General features: G+C 43.7%; 5 protein-coding genes and 1 long non-coding RNA gene across 8 annotated transcripts; 3 read left to right on the top strand and 3 right to left on the bottom strand.

The window, feature by feature from the left end:
- Nucleotides 1–631: 631 nt before the first annotated feature.
- On the top strand, nt 632–3115 carry LOC132195725 (uncharacterized). 2 transcript variants are annotated; one of them, XM_059617909.1, is made up of 4 exons: nt 632–788; nt 978–1141; nt 1193–1716; nt 2084–3115. In XM_059617909.1, the coding sequence occupies exons 1-4, from the start codon at nt 751–753 to the stop codon at nt 3008–3010; spliced, it is 1653 nt and encodes a 550-aa protein (XP_059473892.1). In that variant the 5' UTR covers nt 632–750; the 3' UTR covers nt 3011–3115. The 2 variants fall into 2 exon arrangements, with proteins under 2 accessions (XP_059473892.1, XP_059473884.1); XM_059617901.1 differs by having other exon boundaries at nt 972–1141.
- A 248-nt stretch (nt 3116–3363) lies between these two features.
- Nucleotides 3364–5194, bottom strand: LOC132193798 (uncharacterized). The gene is made up of 4 exons (XM_059614731.1): nt 4700–5194; nt 4525–4639; nt 4290–4465; nt 3364–4237 (listed from the first exon to the last, which is right to left on the bottom strand). The coding sequence occupies exons 1-4, from the start codon at nt 5060–5062 to the stop codon at nt 3917–3919; spliced, it is 975 nt and encodes a 324-aa protein (XP_059470714.1). The 5' UTR covers nt 5063–5194; the 3' UTR covers nt 3364–3916.
- A 344-nt stretch (nt 5195–5538) lies between these two features.
- LOC132193725 (cyclic AMP-dependent transcription factor ATF-6 beta) lies at nt 5539–8174 on the bottom strand. Its single transcript, XM_059614609.1, has 6 exons — nt 7917–8174; nt 7521–7573; nt 7158–7449; nt 6985–7059; nt 6494–6927; nt 5539–6086 (listed from the first exon to the last, which is right to left on the bottom strand). The coding sequence occupies exons 1-6, from the start codon at nt 7990–7992 to the stop codon at nt 5679–5681; spliced, it is 1338 nt and encodes a 445-aa protein (XP_059470592.1). The 5' UTR covers nt 7993–8174; the 3' UTR covers nt 5539–5678.
- Nucleotides 8175–8370: 196 nt separating this feature from the next.
- Nucleotides 8371–9266, top strand: LOC132193877 (ubiquitin-fold modifier-conjugating enzyme 1). Its single transcript, XM_059614855.1, has 4 exons — nt 8371–8592; nt 8680–8811; nt 8863–9030; nt 9090–9266. The coding sequence occupies exons 1-4, from the start codon at nt 8470–8472 to the stop codon at nt 9162–9164; spliced, it is 498 nt and encodes a 165-aa protein (XP_059470838.1). The 5' UTR covers nt 8371–8469; the 3' UTR covers nt 9165–9266.
- On the bottom strand, nt 9187–15199 carry LOC132193601 (phosphoribosylformylglycinamidine synthase). Of its 2 annotated transcripts, none has more exons than XM_059614405.1 (14): nt 15138–15199; nt 14447–15052; nt 13778–13928; nt 13454–13722; nt 12947–13184; nt 12633–12893; nt 12502–12575; nt 12147–12444; nt 11785–12092; nt 11192–11596; nt 10733–10963; nt 10112–10678; nt 9774–10058; nt 9187–9724 (listed from the first exon to the last, which is right to left on the bottom strand). In XM_059614405.1, exons 2-14 carry the CDS (start codon nt 14849–14851, stop codon nt 9350–9352), a joined length of 3867 nt encoding a protein of 1288 aa, XP_059470388.1. In that variant the 5' UTR covers nt 14852–15052; nt 15138–15199; the 3' UTR covers nt 9187–9349. The 2 variants fall into 2 exon arrangements, with proteins under 2 accessions (XP_059470388.1, XP_059470475.1); XM_059614492.1 differs by having other exon boundaries at nt 14447–15049; nt 15138–15198.
- LOC132193952 (uncharacterized) lies at nt 13880–15124 on the top strand. Its single transcript, XR_009441510.1, has 3 exons — nt 13880–14232; nt 14332–14404; nt 14470–15124. It is a non-coding gene; the product is annotated as an uncharacterized LOC132193952 (long non-coding RNA).
- Nucleotides 15200–15205: the final 6 nt, after the last annotated feature.

The following is a 15205-nucleotide window of genomic DNA, read 5'->3' as shown; positions in this document are numbered from 1 at the left end:
ATCTCGCCTGTAAAATTATTCAAATTAATGATAATTATTTCTTTGTATTATTAAATTGGTTCACACTGTTGGATTCAAATTGATTGAATTCAAAGAAAATATATTGATATTTTAAAAATGGCAGAGAAAATTATTTAAGATCTGCTCGTCACCAATTAATTTTTCATGGGATGAAAATTTTACGACAGTGAAAACTTGTGCAAAATACGGTTATTACATGCTCTGCAAAATAATTCTTTTTTTATAATTCTTGTTTTTATTGTAAATTTTAAGAGATTGATGTTCTTAATTTATAAAAAAATATAGAGTGCAATTGAGGAAAAGAAAATTAATATTGAATTATACATGAAAACAAAACAGCAGCCCTCTTCATTTAAAATGAAAATAAATAGAGGCTTCTGCATGGAATGCGCTCTGCCGCCGCTAGTACATGTGTTTTTCATCTCCTCTCTGGATCTGGAATTCCGGATTCTGGAGAGCAGCGCAAGGGAGAGGGGATGAAAATCCTGTATCATGCACATTGCACATCAGCAAAAGCATAAACAGAGTACAAAACTTGGTACAAAAAAGCCGCCAAAACATCAATGCAACGTCGCACAGGTCGCACTTTCAGTCAGACGCACGACCGACTCAAAGCGAATAGTGCGATAAGTTTTCTGCACTTTGTTTTGCTACTCATAACTTTTATTTTTTCCCACGAATATATAAATCGGCTGAAAACGCGGATTATAAAACCCAAAGCTCTACACGATGGACTTCATTGTGGCTGCCTTTTTAGATTACTTACGGTGAGAAATATATTTATAGTTTCAATGAGTCTCTCGCTAGTCCCGCTCTCTGTATTCGGTTGATGTTTTGGGGTACATAATTATTTAATTCCTCGCACAAACAAATCATCAATGATTTATTAAATTTTCCCGTCGCTGAAATCAATAAAAAAAAATTGCAGTAGATTTGATTATAAAATCCAGTTGCAGCAGAGAGCAAGAGGAATTTGCACGCAACTTGGTACTTGAGACTGCAAGAAAGAAAAGGTCGAAAGTGCAAAACCTTCGGCCCCTGAGAGAACTGGCGCTGCAGAAAATCATCACCTTCAACAGAGAAACCTGCGCTGAAACATTGGTGCCTTTTCAGCACTTCCGTAAGCACCACATTTCATTAAAATCATCTGATTTATTTAATTTACTTTCAGCAAGCACTTTGAGGCTGGAAATTATCAAGCGGCTGCAAACTCAGAATTCAAAGGTTGAAGGAATCACACCTGACTTCATGATTCAGTGGACCGTGGACCTGGTAGGGCGCCTTCTGGACGCCTCCGTCAAGGAGTTTGACTTTGCCACGTTTTCCGACGGAAAAGACCAGGAGCGTGACCTGCGAGTTTGGAGGATGCTCGTTGAAAGGTGCCCTAACCTGGAGTATGTCGCAGACACTCGACGGCGCCGCCGTGTCAGAGGGAGGAGCACCGACGAGAACCTTCGAGATGTGCTGCCCTTTGTACTGCAGCTGCCCAAGCTACGTCACATTCTCCTCTCCGACTACATCTGCAAACCAAACGACCTGACGCAAATCATTCAAAGGTTTCCGAGCCTCGTCTCACTTGGATTCTTCTGCAATGATGTCCCGACGCTGCAGTCAAATTTGTTCACCTTGCAGAGCTTGGAGGTGCTGAAAATTAAGTGGGATTGCCCAATTCCATCAAGTACAATTATTTGGCAGGTAATTCAGTCTAAAGTAACTTTAAATCTATTTTTTTTTAATATTTAAAAAAAATGTGGTGGTTCACTATAATGTTGTCCATTCAAAAATCTACGACGCTAAAGATCGCCGAGATGAACCTTTTATATATTTTTTTAGTATTTTTAGTTAAATAAAGCATATTATAAAAGAGGACATTGGCATCTACAAGAGTAGCAGTTTTATCTACTGTGTTATTGTACGAGTAAAATACATATTTTTTCTAAAAGTTTCATCCACTTTTCTTATCCCTTTTAATTCTATTAAGAGTTACTTCTAAAGTTTTTAGCAACTCACTTTTTTTTGGCAATTTTTATCATTTTTCGTAAACAAAAATTAAATTTTGCAGGAGCACGAGGCAAAAAGATGTCATTGCACTCAATTGGGATTGGAGTGTTTGAAACGGCTGCCTCGTCTGCGGTCCAGCACCTTTTGCATTTATGGATGGCCAGGCAAAGAGCCTTGCACCTACCAATGCCCTAGGCAGCCCCTTCCTCTGGAGCAACTGGATATTGCTGGAAGTTTTGACTTGCAACTTGTGCCATCCCTAAAACAACTGGTGTGGTACGGCGTCGAATCTCCAAGACCCATGTCAGCAGTGTCGGCTCCAGCCTTTGCCTACTTGACCAGTCTCCGAGTCCTGATCACACATTATGTGCAAGGGAACTTAATTGCCGAGGTGCTTCCCTTCTGTGGAGGTCGACTGGAGGAGATCAAACTGACGGTGTCCGACGACAGCTCACTGGACATTTGTGACGTTTTCCTGCACTGTCCGTTGCTTCATAAATTCCACATCTACTATGAAATTTTCGTCCAAGAACCAAAGCCTTTTAGCCACAACTTGCAAGCCAGTCACTTCCAGAACTTGCAGGAATTCTTCCTGGACTGGAGGGTTAGCCATGCCTATGCGTCCAAGCTGCTGGCCCTCGTCCTCACAGCACCCCACTTGCAGCGTTTTGTCATGAAGCAAAGTTTCACCTTGAATGCCGAAGATTGCGACCGCTTTAGTCATCTTGTGGTCCAGGAACGAATCCTGCAGAAACTGGAAACCTTTGTTTTTGGATCCCATCGAGAGCAGCCTGCGGAATTGCTGGATTTCCTCCGCATGCTGCCAATCTATGCCCCTTGGCTGGAAACGATGGAGTGCCTTGGAGCCCATCGTTCGTTCTTGGTTCAAATGCGAAGATTGCTTGTGGAAGAAACTCTCAACGCTATTGACGGTTTCTGTTTCATCGACTCGCACAAGTTTCATCGTGAGGATTACACTGATGATTAATCAACTCAATTCAAAAACAATTGAGACTAGACGGAAATTCAGGCTTATTTTATAAAATATCATCTGGAATACAATACAATGTACTATAATAAAGTAAAAAAGATTTAATAATTTGTCTTTTCATCTTAAAGCTACCTACAATAATTTTTCCAACAAACAAAAAATCATAAATTCTAAAATGAATCGAAATCTACTTCCTTTTAATTTCTGCATTAAAAAGGATGATAAAATAATCAAGATGAAGTTTTTTTATTTGAACACCTTGGTCACTTGAAATGTGACATATTGTGCAACAAACTTTGAAGAACGCATAATGGGTGCAGCAATAATAATTAAATATTTATAATAAAATTTAAATATTACCAAGAACAACATTTTTTTAGCGATCAATAGTTTTATTTGCAGTTACAAAATTTACATGAGTTTTTTAATATACATAAATGATCATTCTACAAATTAGATCCAAGGAAATTTAATCATTTAGTCAAAGAGAGATTTAACTCACAAACAAGCTTTGTGAGCTCCAAATTTATTTAAAATAAGTGCTTTACAGTATAATTTCTTGGCCATTTTCTTTTTAAATTGTCCACAGCGCTGGCAACCTTTTCAATATATTAATTTAGCCACATTTGACTTTGTTTCCTAAAGGTTTAGACAATTTTGCGGCACCGTGGGAAAAATAAACAATTAAAATTCTTCAAACTAAAACTTCTGAGGGGGATAAAAAAATCATTCTATCAGCTATAGGGGAAGCTAAAATTAGCAAAACTTATTCATCTTGATCTATTAAATCAAATTAGACATGTTTCATGTTTTGGACTGTACAAAAGCACATACAAATTAGATAATTATGAATCATCAAACTTTCTAAGCACACGTTTATATTATTTGGTTTATCTTTAAAGATTAGAAAATGATGTTCTTAAAAATGGTGCGGTCTGCCAAGTCTACTCGGGCAAACTTGATGCTGACGAGACCCTCGGTGCGTTTCAGGCTGGAGGTGTCGTAGAATTTGTAATAGCCAGCCTTCTTCAGCTGCAGGACCACCTCGAGGTGGCGCCCTTCACAGCGCAGAGGCTGCTCAAGCTCGACAGTGGCCTCTGCGTCGTACGGGACTTCGGCCTCCCAGTCCAGGGCCAACAACTCCCGCAATCCGTCCTCCACAATAAGACGGACACTCTCGTGATACGTCGCATCCTGGGGACGCCATTCTGCGGCTCCCGGAATCTAAATCATTTTGTAAATTAAAATAGGTTTGTAAATTTAAAATGAAAATTACATTTGCCAAGAAGAAAGGGTCGCATGTCTGGGTGCTGATGGTGAAGCCGCGGAGGCGCACCTGAGGCGATCGGCAACGCAGACCCAGCCGGAATTCAGAGTGGGCAGCGACGTACATGGGAATGGTCGGACAGTTGGGAGAAATTCGTGCCAGAATCGGCTTGCCCGATGACATGGCTGCAATCAAAATAAAGTGATCAAAATAATGCATGGGCACTTTTTAGTTAAGGCTATACCTTGGGGTGCAGGAGCCTTCTCCACGGTGCCATCTTCGTTGACCATGAAGTACGCCTGAGGCTCGTTGCCCACCAACCTCATCTGATCCTCAACCTCGAAGTAAACCACCGATTCCTGCAGATGGGAAATTACAAATTATAAATAAAAATAATGAAAATGCTTTTCTCCTTGTACTTGTTTGGCGGCGTTACCCTCGGTCTTGACCAGGCGTCGACGTGGACGCTTCTTGCCGGTCGACGTCTTGCTCGCCTCGGCCTCGAGCACCCTCGGGTCGCTCGGGTCCATGCCCAGGACGTAGACCATGTGGTGCTTGGCCCTCAGGTGGGCCCTGACGTTGGTGGTGCCGCCTCCGTGGCGCACTTCTCGGCCGCACAAATTGCATATCGCGGTGAGGTCGCCCTTCTGGAAGTACGCCCAGACGTCTGACTTGGCCTCGCGCTTCGAGGTCGACGCTCGGCTCACCTTGGCCGGCGTCGCGGCCGCCGCTTCATCTTCGCTAGGGTCGAACTCGACCACTGTTTCCTCCACACTGGTCATTTTCGTTCGGCAATTTTACTTATTTTACCGATAGGACGCGGAAAAACTGGCGGGACGCAGATTAACCTTCTTGCAAGATGGCCGACGGGACAAGCGATTTTTTACCGAAACGATTTCATCGATGCCGTCGCGTTTCTGCGTGAGAAGGGAGCGGGAAACGGGCGATGCATCGATTATGGCGGAGGTAAGTGGGCCGTCGGGGGTGCTGCCCTCTCACGTTGGTCTGCAGAACTAATTCCACCGATAACCGGTTGAACCGGATTTCCGCGGGAAAAATCATCGAAAAATTTGTAAATGCTGAAGACTGAAATTACTGAAAATCTCAACTGAGAAGCTATAAAATAAGATTCAATGAGTCTCAAAACCTGCTTATAAATACAAATCAATCACGTTTACAAAACTTAATTATAATTTAAATACACATTAATTTGAAGTTCCTATAATTAGTAGACTACATGACTGAAACAGCATTTAGCTAATGTGTGTAACAAAACATTGTGTTTAATAGTACGGAGAGACAAGAATGTATGTGGCCAGAATGGAATATACAGTAAAGATCTTGCGACCACACAATTTTATACGGAAGTGCCAAGTTTATATGTACAGACTAGAGTTGTCAGTTGTGGCCAAACCAATTGCGTCGCCATCGCCGAGGGGCTGCGGTTCCGTTGGGCATGAGCCGCTGGTCGACCGAGAAGGCCCTGGTGTCAGTGACCTCGCACTCGACCTGCAACAGGGCAACATGGTGCCTCGGCACGGAGGCGTTCACCGTCGGCAGGACCAACGCAACTCTCGGTCTTGAACTGTCATTGTGTGCTTTTGCAGCACGCAGGACGTGCTCAGTGCTGAAGACGTAGAAGAAGTCGTCGCGGCGGCCGATGGCCTCGAAAAGGGCTTCATGGGGGCCGTAAAGGGCCACGGCACTGCTCTTGCGCAGTTTCTTCTTTGCTGCCGGCCGTGGGGGTGGCTGAGGGGTGGTTGAATTAGTTGAAAAGCAGCCTCGGAGTTGAGAGTCTAAACGAACCTGAAAATGTGGGAAACAAATTTTCATATCTCAGTAATTTCAAAATGATTTTTTTTTTTGTTATTTTGTATTTTTATAAACAAAAAATCATCTAATTATCTATTAAAATTCTGGAAAAAATCCAAAAAATTTAATGTGGACTAATTTCAATGAAAAGATATTGATATTTATTATTTATTTGTCCAGTACTTAAGTAACCTTTGTATTTCAAATTAAATAAGAATTTTAAACACGAGTTTAATTCAAATTTGAATTAGTGATGCATGAAGTTTTACATAATTGTATTAAAATAATGAGGAATTAATTTAATTAAAAAAATTAATACTAAATAAACTAAAATCGCCTAAAATAATTAAAAACCTATATTGGAAAAAGAGATTAAACGTCCATCTACAAATGAAACTTACAGATTCAGTCTGATTTATTGCAACTGGGCAGCGGGGTTGTGCTTTTGGTCGGCTCTCGACGGCCCACAAGAGTGAGCGGCCGGCGGGCGTCCGGGATGGCGGTTGAACCACGTGGTCTGGCAAATCTGAGGGGATGAATGAGGCCAGAGGGTTCAGGGCAACGAGCATGAGGCAGGCGCAAAGGGTTACCACCCCTTTCCTGCCTCGAGGGCCCTCGTGCTTGGCCAGGCGCGCCTTCAGCTCCTCGTTTTCCCTTTTGAGGCGGTGGTTCTCGACTTGCAGGGCTGCCACCTGCGCCTCCAGTGAATTCAGGTACTCCTTTTTCTTCTTGCGAGACTGGCAAGCTGACTCTCTGTTTTTGATCATGCGTTGGTGCTTTTTGAGAAGGCGGATGTCCGAGACGGCGGGTGCTGCTTCTTGACCAGGAATCCACTCTGATTTTGGAAAAAAAAAAAATTAAGATTTGTTTACTAGCAATGAATATTTATTACCAATTTTTATAGGCGCAGGTTTGCTTATGTCCTCAGCAGGTTTGGGCTGTATCCTTTTTGCACTGACGACTCTTCCTGTACGATTTCAGAAGGGAAAGATTTAGTCATTTTTATTTTTAACTTGGACGATCTTTTTGATGATATTAAAAAAAAAAGATTTCAAAGAAACGAACCATTTACTGGCACCAGATTAACAGGGGAGACCATCACCACTGGAGCTACTCGAGGCACCACCACCCTGGGAGGTGAGACAGGCGGAGTTTCAGGTTCAGTCTTTGGCCAACAACCACTGTCTGAGCTCCCGGTGGGACTTGGAGGCGTCGATGGCTCTTTCTTGACTTGGATCAGAGGGCCATGGTCAAGCGAATTTGCCATTGAATCGGATGCCCACTCCAGCGGAATGTCATCCAGTTTGGGCCAATGCTCAGATGGACTGAGGGTGTACCCTTCATCATCCATAGGGATCTGAATTATAGATGAAAATATGAAAATTAAATAAGTAAATTCCATAAATTCAGATATTTTTTCATTATCACCTCCAGATCATCGTTAAGCAGCAGGTCAGACGTTCGAGAAAAATTGTCTAAATCTGCAAAAAAAATCCAAATATAAATTAAAAAGTTTTAAATTCTGATAAAAATAGCTAGGATGTGAAGTCTCTTGAAAATTGCGTGAATTTTAAAAAATATTTTAATTCTCTACGAACAGAATGTAGAAAAGCTGGAAGTGGGAAATTTTAATTGACTGTGTTATCAAAAAAGCCGGAAACCGTTCTCGGCGTGCGTCCTGGGAACTATTGTTTGGCCTGGATTTTGAGCACAGCCCTTTCAAACAAAAGCAATAGCCATCGCAAAAATACATTGAATCAAGAAATCACGCTCCTAACTATGTCAAACGGCTCGAAATAAACGCGAATAAGACTGAATGTTTACCAAAATCAAGATTGGTGGTGCCGATGGCCGAAAGGCCCGGCAGCAAAAATTGCTCCAGGTCGACGTTTTCGCCCATGGAATCGAAAATCGTGACTTAAATCAGTTCCGAGACTCTGCTAACGCAAAAGAACTGATTAGACGAGTCTTCCTGAGGGCATCGCTGCACTCGAAAAGCCGGAAAAGTCACGTCGCAATTCCCAGGAAGCCGAGACACTCGCAGTTTGTCAACGGTTGGGTGGGCGGATCAGTAAACACCTTTTTTGCCAACCTGACAAAGTTAAAAACTGAGAAAATCCAATTCTTAATTAGTTTTTGAGTGTAGCATAAAATTAATAAAAAATTTCAATACTCGAAATATTATCAATATCTTGAAAATCAAATTATTCATACACTGTTAACAAGATAGAGTGATACGTTTTTTTAAGCACAAGGTTGGCTACAGGATGGCATGCGCAGACTCGCAAGTTGGTGTGGTGCTCACTTGCCTGTTTTGCCTAGGTGTCAGTGTCAGACAAAAAATAAAAAAATCCCTTGATAAAGGGCACCGTCAGCCATGGTTGACGAGGGGACGAAAAAGACCCTTTCGAGCATTCCCCTTCTGAAGACCAAAGCCGGTCCAAGGGACAAGGAACTGTGGGTTGTGAGACTAAAAGAAGAGTACCAATCGTTGATTCAGGTTACTTTCTCCAAAACCAGCTGTTTTAAAAAATATTTTGTGAGCCCTTTAAATTTTTCGGATTTTAATTTTTTGCATATATTCTAGTACGTTCAAAATAACAAGGCGGCCGACAATGACTGGTTTCGACTCGAGTCCAACAAGGAAGGCACCAAGTGGTTTGGCAAATGCTGGTACGTTCAGGACATGCTCAAATACGAGTTTGATGTAGAATTTGACGTAAGCCTCAATTTTTGTTTAAAAATTTATTATTAATAAAATAAAATGCAGATTCCAGTCACGTATCCCACGACAGCTCCCGAAATCGCGCTTCCAGAGCTCGACGGTAAAACTGCGAAAATGTACAGAGGAGGGAAAATTTGTCTGACGGATCACTTCAAGCCCCTTTGGGCTCGAAATGTGCCAAAATTTGGAATAGCTCATGCAATGGCTCTTGGAGTAAGATTGGAGATTTCAAATTAAAAACAGCAAGTTTATTTAATTTTGACTCTTTGCAGCTTGGCCCGTGGTTGGCTGTGGAAATACCGGAAATGATTGAAAAGGGTGTTGTGAAGTACAAGGAGAAGGAGTGATTTAAAACAAAAACCATTTTGACATTAATTTTTTAATATTAAATTTCATTTGTTATTGTTTGATAAAAATACAAAAAATTTTATTGTAAAAATGGCACTTGATTTCCCTTTATATTTTGATTTTCTGTAAACCCTAGCCTCAACCTTAAATTATTTAGAATCATTATTGCACTCTGATGAGAATCTCATTTACTGGCCCAGATGTATGCATTGTTGAACATCTTTTGCCACGGAGCTGTTTCCAACTCGCTCCACTGGCTTGGCTTGAACGGCAGCTGCCAGGTTCGGACGCAGCGCTCAGGGTGGGGCATCATTGCCAGGTGGCGACCGTTGGGCGATGCAAGACCGGCTACAGCATTAGGGCTGCCGTTGGGGTTGAAGGGGTACTCCTGAGTAGGCTGACCAGAGCTGTCCACGTATCTCAGGGCAACTCGGTTTTCAGGTGCTCCGACCAGACGGCCTTCACCGTGGGCCACCCAAACCCCAAGAACGCTACCCTCCATGTCCTTCAGCCACACTTCAGAGGCGCCTTTTTCGATACGAACTGCGGTGAAGCGGCTCTGGAATTAATTTTTAATTTTTTTACTCAAAATTTGGTTAAAACCTCACCTCGAATCTCTCCGAGTCGTTATGCCTGAGGGCAACTCCTTTGCCACTCCAGCCTAGGAGGGCCATCAGCTGACAACCATTGCACACTCCCAAGCTGAAAGTGTCAGGACGGGAGAAAAATGTGGCAAGTTGAGCTGCAGCTGATGGGTGGAATTGAAGGGCGCCTGCCCAGCCCTTGGCAGAGCCGAGAACGTCTGCGTAACTGAACCCACCGGGGAAAATAAGTCCTCTGAAGGCGGCCAATGAGTATCCAGCCAGCAGATCGGACACGGTCACATCCCACACCTAATTTGTTTGTCATCAATTATATAATTCATTTAAATCAAATGAAAAATTACCTCAAAACCGGCAGTAATTAGGGAAGCAACCATTTCCCTGTCTCCATTGACGCCCTCTTCCCTGAGAACCGCAATAGGAATCGCTTTGGAGGCCAAAGGTGGACGAGGAGTCCATTCGAAGTTGGCAACCTGTTGAGGCAGAGTTTTCCCTTGCACTAGGCCTTCAAATTCCTCTGCCACGCAACGGCCGTTGGCCTGTCGAAGCTCTAACTGGTAGGAGGTTTCCTCCCACAATTTGACCAGGCTGGACAGAGAAGTATCCAGGACGGTTACTCCATTAACTTTGCAGACGAATTGACGGTCACTGGTGGCCATGCCCACCACATAACAGGGAACGCCTCTGCCTCTAAAGGCGGCCAGAGCGGCCTCTCTGTTGATGGCGGCCACCTCAATCAGCCACCCCACCTCTTCGGCAAACACGATGGCCAAGGGTGGCTGTCCGGTTTTGTGGTCGATGCTCAATTGAAGGCCGCAGCAGCCACCAATGGCCATTTCAATTGCAGTCACCAGCAGACCGCCATCACTGATGTCATGGCCAGCAACTGCAACGCCGCAAGCAACCAAGTGCTGCCAAGATTTAGTTTCAATTACACGCTTTTCCTTTCACAGATGAAAAATTACCTGGATGGCTTCGAAGGCATCGACAAATATTTTTGGGTTCTCAACATCCGGAGATTCGTTTCCAACTTGACCCCAGCACTGTGCTAACGCTGACCCTCCCAGTCTGCTGTGACCTCCACTCAGGTCCACAAATAAAAGGGCGTCATGCCCAGGTAGCTTCAGGTCAGGGGTGGCCACCTTTCGCACATCAGGGCAGGGAGCATAACAGGAAACCACTAGGGTTCCAGGGGCCTTAAAATAATTAAATTTGTTCAATTTTGACCTCAGTTAAAAGTACTTAAAATAATTGAAAGCTTAGCAATTTATCTCATTATTTCCGGAAAAGAATTTGTAAAGAAGGGAAAACAAGCTTGGCTTTAAAAATATGAAGGAAAATTTATTTATTACAAAAAAATGAAATCAAATTAAGGGTAGCTTTGAGTTATTCATCATTATTTATAGTTAAAAAATCAAACAAACCTTAACCGTTTTTCCTTCAACTCTGGCAGCCATGGATAGCGAGTCTTTCCCACCGTCAATTGCAACTCCCAGCTCAGCCATCAGGTCACACATGGCAGCGCAGGCGTCCCATAGAGCGGCCCCCTCCCCTTCCAATTTTGCAGCCCACATCCAGTTGCCGCTGCACTTGACGTCCCGCAAATCACTGATGGCTGTGGTCGCCAAATTAGTCAAGGCCTCGGCCACGGTCATTCTGGCGCCGCGTGAAGGGTCCACTAGACCTTTGATAGGCTGCTCTCCTATGGAGGTGGCGGCACCTTCGTTGCCCCAGTAACTTAAAGCAATGACGGCAGCATCGGCCAGAGGGGCCTGTTGAGGTCCTACACACTGCTGCTGGGCAACCAAACCGGTCACACTGCGATCAACCTGAATAAGTTTTTATTCAATAGTAAGTTGATTTAATATATTTCATTTTTCTTAAATTTCAATGCTAACTAAAATAAGTGCTCATTGTCAGTTTGGAGATCAATTAAAGGATTTCAAATGATTTAAATAAAGATATTGTAATTTATTTTTTAAATTAATCTCTTTTTTTAACTTTTTATATAATTTACCTTGTTTGTAAGCCAGCGTTTACTTCCAACACTAGGCAGGCGCAAAACTCTTTCCAACGCCTCTTGGACTGTTAGTCCAGTTGGAAGACTCAGAGCAGGTCTTTGCCAGTTAGCTCTGCGCATGTCAAACTTCTTGGGTGGCATTTTCCCGAGAACAAGAGCCAGGTCCAGATCCACCGGCGGCCTATCGCCAGGTTTGGCCCCAGCCTCCAAAAGCCTGACCTGACCATCTCCAGTCACTGTACCCACAAAGTCAACTGGGCACTTTTCTCTCTTGGCCACTTTCCTCAGAAGATCTGCATCCTTCCCTTTATTCAAAAAGCAACTCTTTCAGTAAATTATTTAAATAAATCATAATTTACCTGCTCGGCATAATAGAGCGTCGTTTTCCTGGTACTCGGCGCCCCAAAGTTCCAAGGTGCTGATGGTGGGGTCGCCCAACTGGAATCTGTCCGCGTAAATTACGGCGCCGGCTGGCTCGACCAGCTCCTTAAGAACATTCCCATTTCCTCCAGCACCCTGGTCATGGATGCTGCATATAGGGTTGCCCTGAGGATGTTCGAGACAGGCGCGAATCACCCTGTGCAATTTTTGCTCCATTTCGGCGTCTCCACGCTGGACGGCGCCAAAGTCCAGATCTGCACTGTTGTCGCCTTGAACCTGAGTAAAAAATCAGTTATTTATTAAAAACTCCAAAGTTTATCATGTAAATTTAACCTCAACTGAACTGGCAGCTCCTCCTCCCACGCCAATTCTGTAAACAGGGCCTCCAACCTTAACTACTTCCATCCCTGAAGATATTATTGAATTTAAAAATTAAGCAGATCAGGTGAGATATGATTTTTTACCTTTTTCGGGAGCAAGTTTGGTGACCTGATCGTGGTCCAAGGCTCCGATGCCTCCGCTGAACATGATCGGCTTAACGTACTCTCTTCTCTCTCCGTCCGGCAAAACTAGACCAAATGACCTGACAAAGCCACACACAAGCGGCTCTCCAAACTTATTTCCGTAGTCGGAAGCACCGTTACTGGCTTCAACGGCAATTTCCAGAGGTGGAGCGAAGTTCGATGGGTAGTGCAGGGACGCATCTTCCCACGGCAGTTTGTAACCTGTTTAGGCAACGTTTTGAAATTCCATCTTTGAAATTAATATATATTCCAACCTGGAATGTGGAGAGCACCAAAACTGTAGCCAGTGGTGCCTGCAATGTAGTGGCCGCCGCGACCAACTGCATGCACATCCCTGAGGCGACCTCCGGTTCCAGTGGTGGCTCCGCTGAACGGAGCAACACCCGTTGGGAAGTTGTGTGTCTCTGCGGTGAAAACGATGTGCTGCAGGTGGTCCTGACGAAGGTTGAAAGGGCTTGGAACTGTGGGGTCAGTGGGCCTCAACGCAGTTACCTGAAATGAGGTCAAATTGAAAGACTAATTAGTGATTTTTATAATTTCAATGCTGAATGTGAAAGAGAACAAATTTTAAGAATCAAAATGAAAAATTTATTTTTGGGGTTGATTTGCTTATTATTGCATTAGAACCTTGGAGGAAAGTCAATTACTGTAGAATCTAAAAATTCTCTTGTCCGACCAAAAACTGAGTTTTTTATTCTGATTTTTTTTTTAATTTCAGAAAAAATCTGCTGCTGGTTAAGTCCTTAAAAATAAAATTTTACTTTAAACCCTTCGATGGCACTGGAATTATCGTTGAACCTGATGACGTTGTTTTGGTTCGAATGCTTTTGCGTTCGGATGACCAAGTCGAAAAGATTGTCGTCCTGAGGCACTCCATCGAGGATCACCTTTCCCTTGAAAAACCAATGTCTGCTGTGCTCACTGTTGGACTGGGCCAGGTCGAAACACTCGACAGAGGTTGGGTTGCGCTTGAGCCGCTGACCAAAGAGATCGCAGTAGAACTGGAGGTCCCACGGGTCAAAGGCCAGACCTTTATTGTCATTTAGGATAATTAGTCGGACTAGATTGAGGAATCAAAAGAGCACCTAATTTCTTGTCGACCTCTTTGAGCGCTTCTTGACCTCTCCCTAGAACGTCCACTTCAAACCACGGCTGGGGTCGGACGTCGAGGTCAAACGAGGTGAGTGGAGTTGCATATCGGCACTCGGTCATTCGATCGTGCAACAAGCTGACCAGCTGCAAAAATAATTACAATTTTGAAATTAAAAAAATCCTTTTCCTGAATGGTGTCTGATTTGGATTTGTTCTTAATTTATATTTTAATTTTTTTCTATTTCATGTCAGATGTTTTAATTAAAATGAAGGGGTTATCAGCCAGCTTATGGTAAATAGATGATGGATTGCTTATAAATTGAGTCATTATTTTCAGTGACGCGTGTGATGGGCTCATTGAACTGCAAATAAATCATTTAAATGGAGCAAACAACATCATTGTTTAAGAGGATTGTGCAGTAGTGCTGGACAAACATTTGCTTGGAACGTAAGTAGCAAACAAATTCAACTGTTCACATCATAATATAAACTTTGATAATTTCTGCCTAGAAAAATTAAGATTTATTTCTTTTGTACATAATTTCAGGATAAAAAAAAAAAATGTGCTTTGAAAGTGATTGATCCCCAGCTATGATTTGGCGCTGCCAAGGAAAAACCAGGTAAAACTAGAACGATTACGCTTAATTATTTAATAATTATACCTGTTGCTCAATTTTTCTGTCAGCCTTTTGGGGCCACCTGAGGAGGTACCTGGTGGCAACCTCGAGCCTGACGACAGGAAGTCCGACGGACTTGCAGATGGAAACTGCGTTGGTTGAGAAGGCCGTGGAAAAATTGAGTCTCGGTCCGATTTCGATGAGGACCGAGTCGTCCGCCTCCAGGGGCAGGACTGAGGCCTCCGTCAGCAGGTCAGGGGCCTCAGGGTCGGCCAGCAGCCACCGCAGTCGCTGCAGCTGCGTGCCGTCCAGGGTCGCCTCCACCTGGATGTAGAATGAAAGTTCCGCCTGGACGGACGCAAGGTCGGGGGCGGCCTTCCTCAGGGTGGCCAGCCGAGAGGCCAAGCGGTCCTCGGAGGCGGCAGGCGTGCGGAACAGACGGACAATCATGTCGGCGTGCGAGACAAGTCGTCGGAGCGGCAATCTTGCACTGACAGCCGGTCCGTGGTCCGACGAGCAGAGCAGAGTGCAATATACGCGCACGTGACCCCTTGAGGGCAGGTCAGGTGTGTGCAACAAGTGGTGGTGGAAGAGAGACTGAGAACAATTCAGTACATAAGAGTCCCTTCGAATTTCGCTCACTTTTGTCTGCTGAAAATAAAAATAAAATTAGTAATTGTTAATTTGTTTTTTAATTAATCTAATGCCAAAGTTTTCGGTCGTCGACCGACCCCACCTCGGCCGAAAACACAAAAATTGCAGAGGCAGAGCTCGGCACGGCACCGGCGGCGCTTTTGGCTATTG

Source organism: Neocloeon triangulifer, unplaced genomic scaffold, assembly GCF_031216515.1.
Source record: "Neocloeon triangulifer isolate White Clay Creek 2 clone unplaced genomic scaffold, ASM3121651v1 ptg000001l, whole genome shotgun sequence".
NCBI classification, from domain to species: domain Eukaryota; kingdom Metazoa; phylum Arthropoda; class Insecta; order Ephemeroptera; family Baetidae; genus Neocloeon; species Neocloeon triangulifer.
Note: the sequence above shows the minus strand (reverse complement) of the source record. Positions and strands in the feature narration are given on the sequence as shown.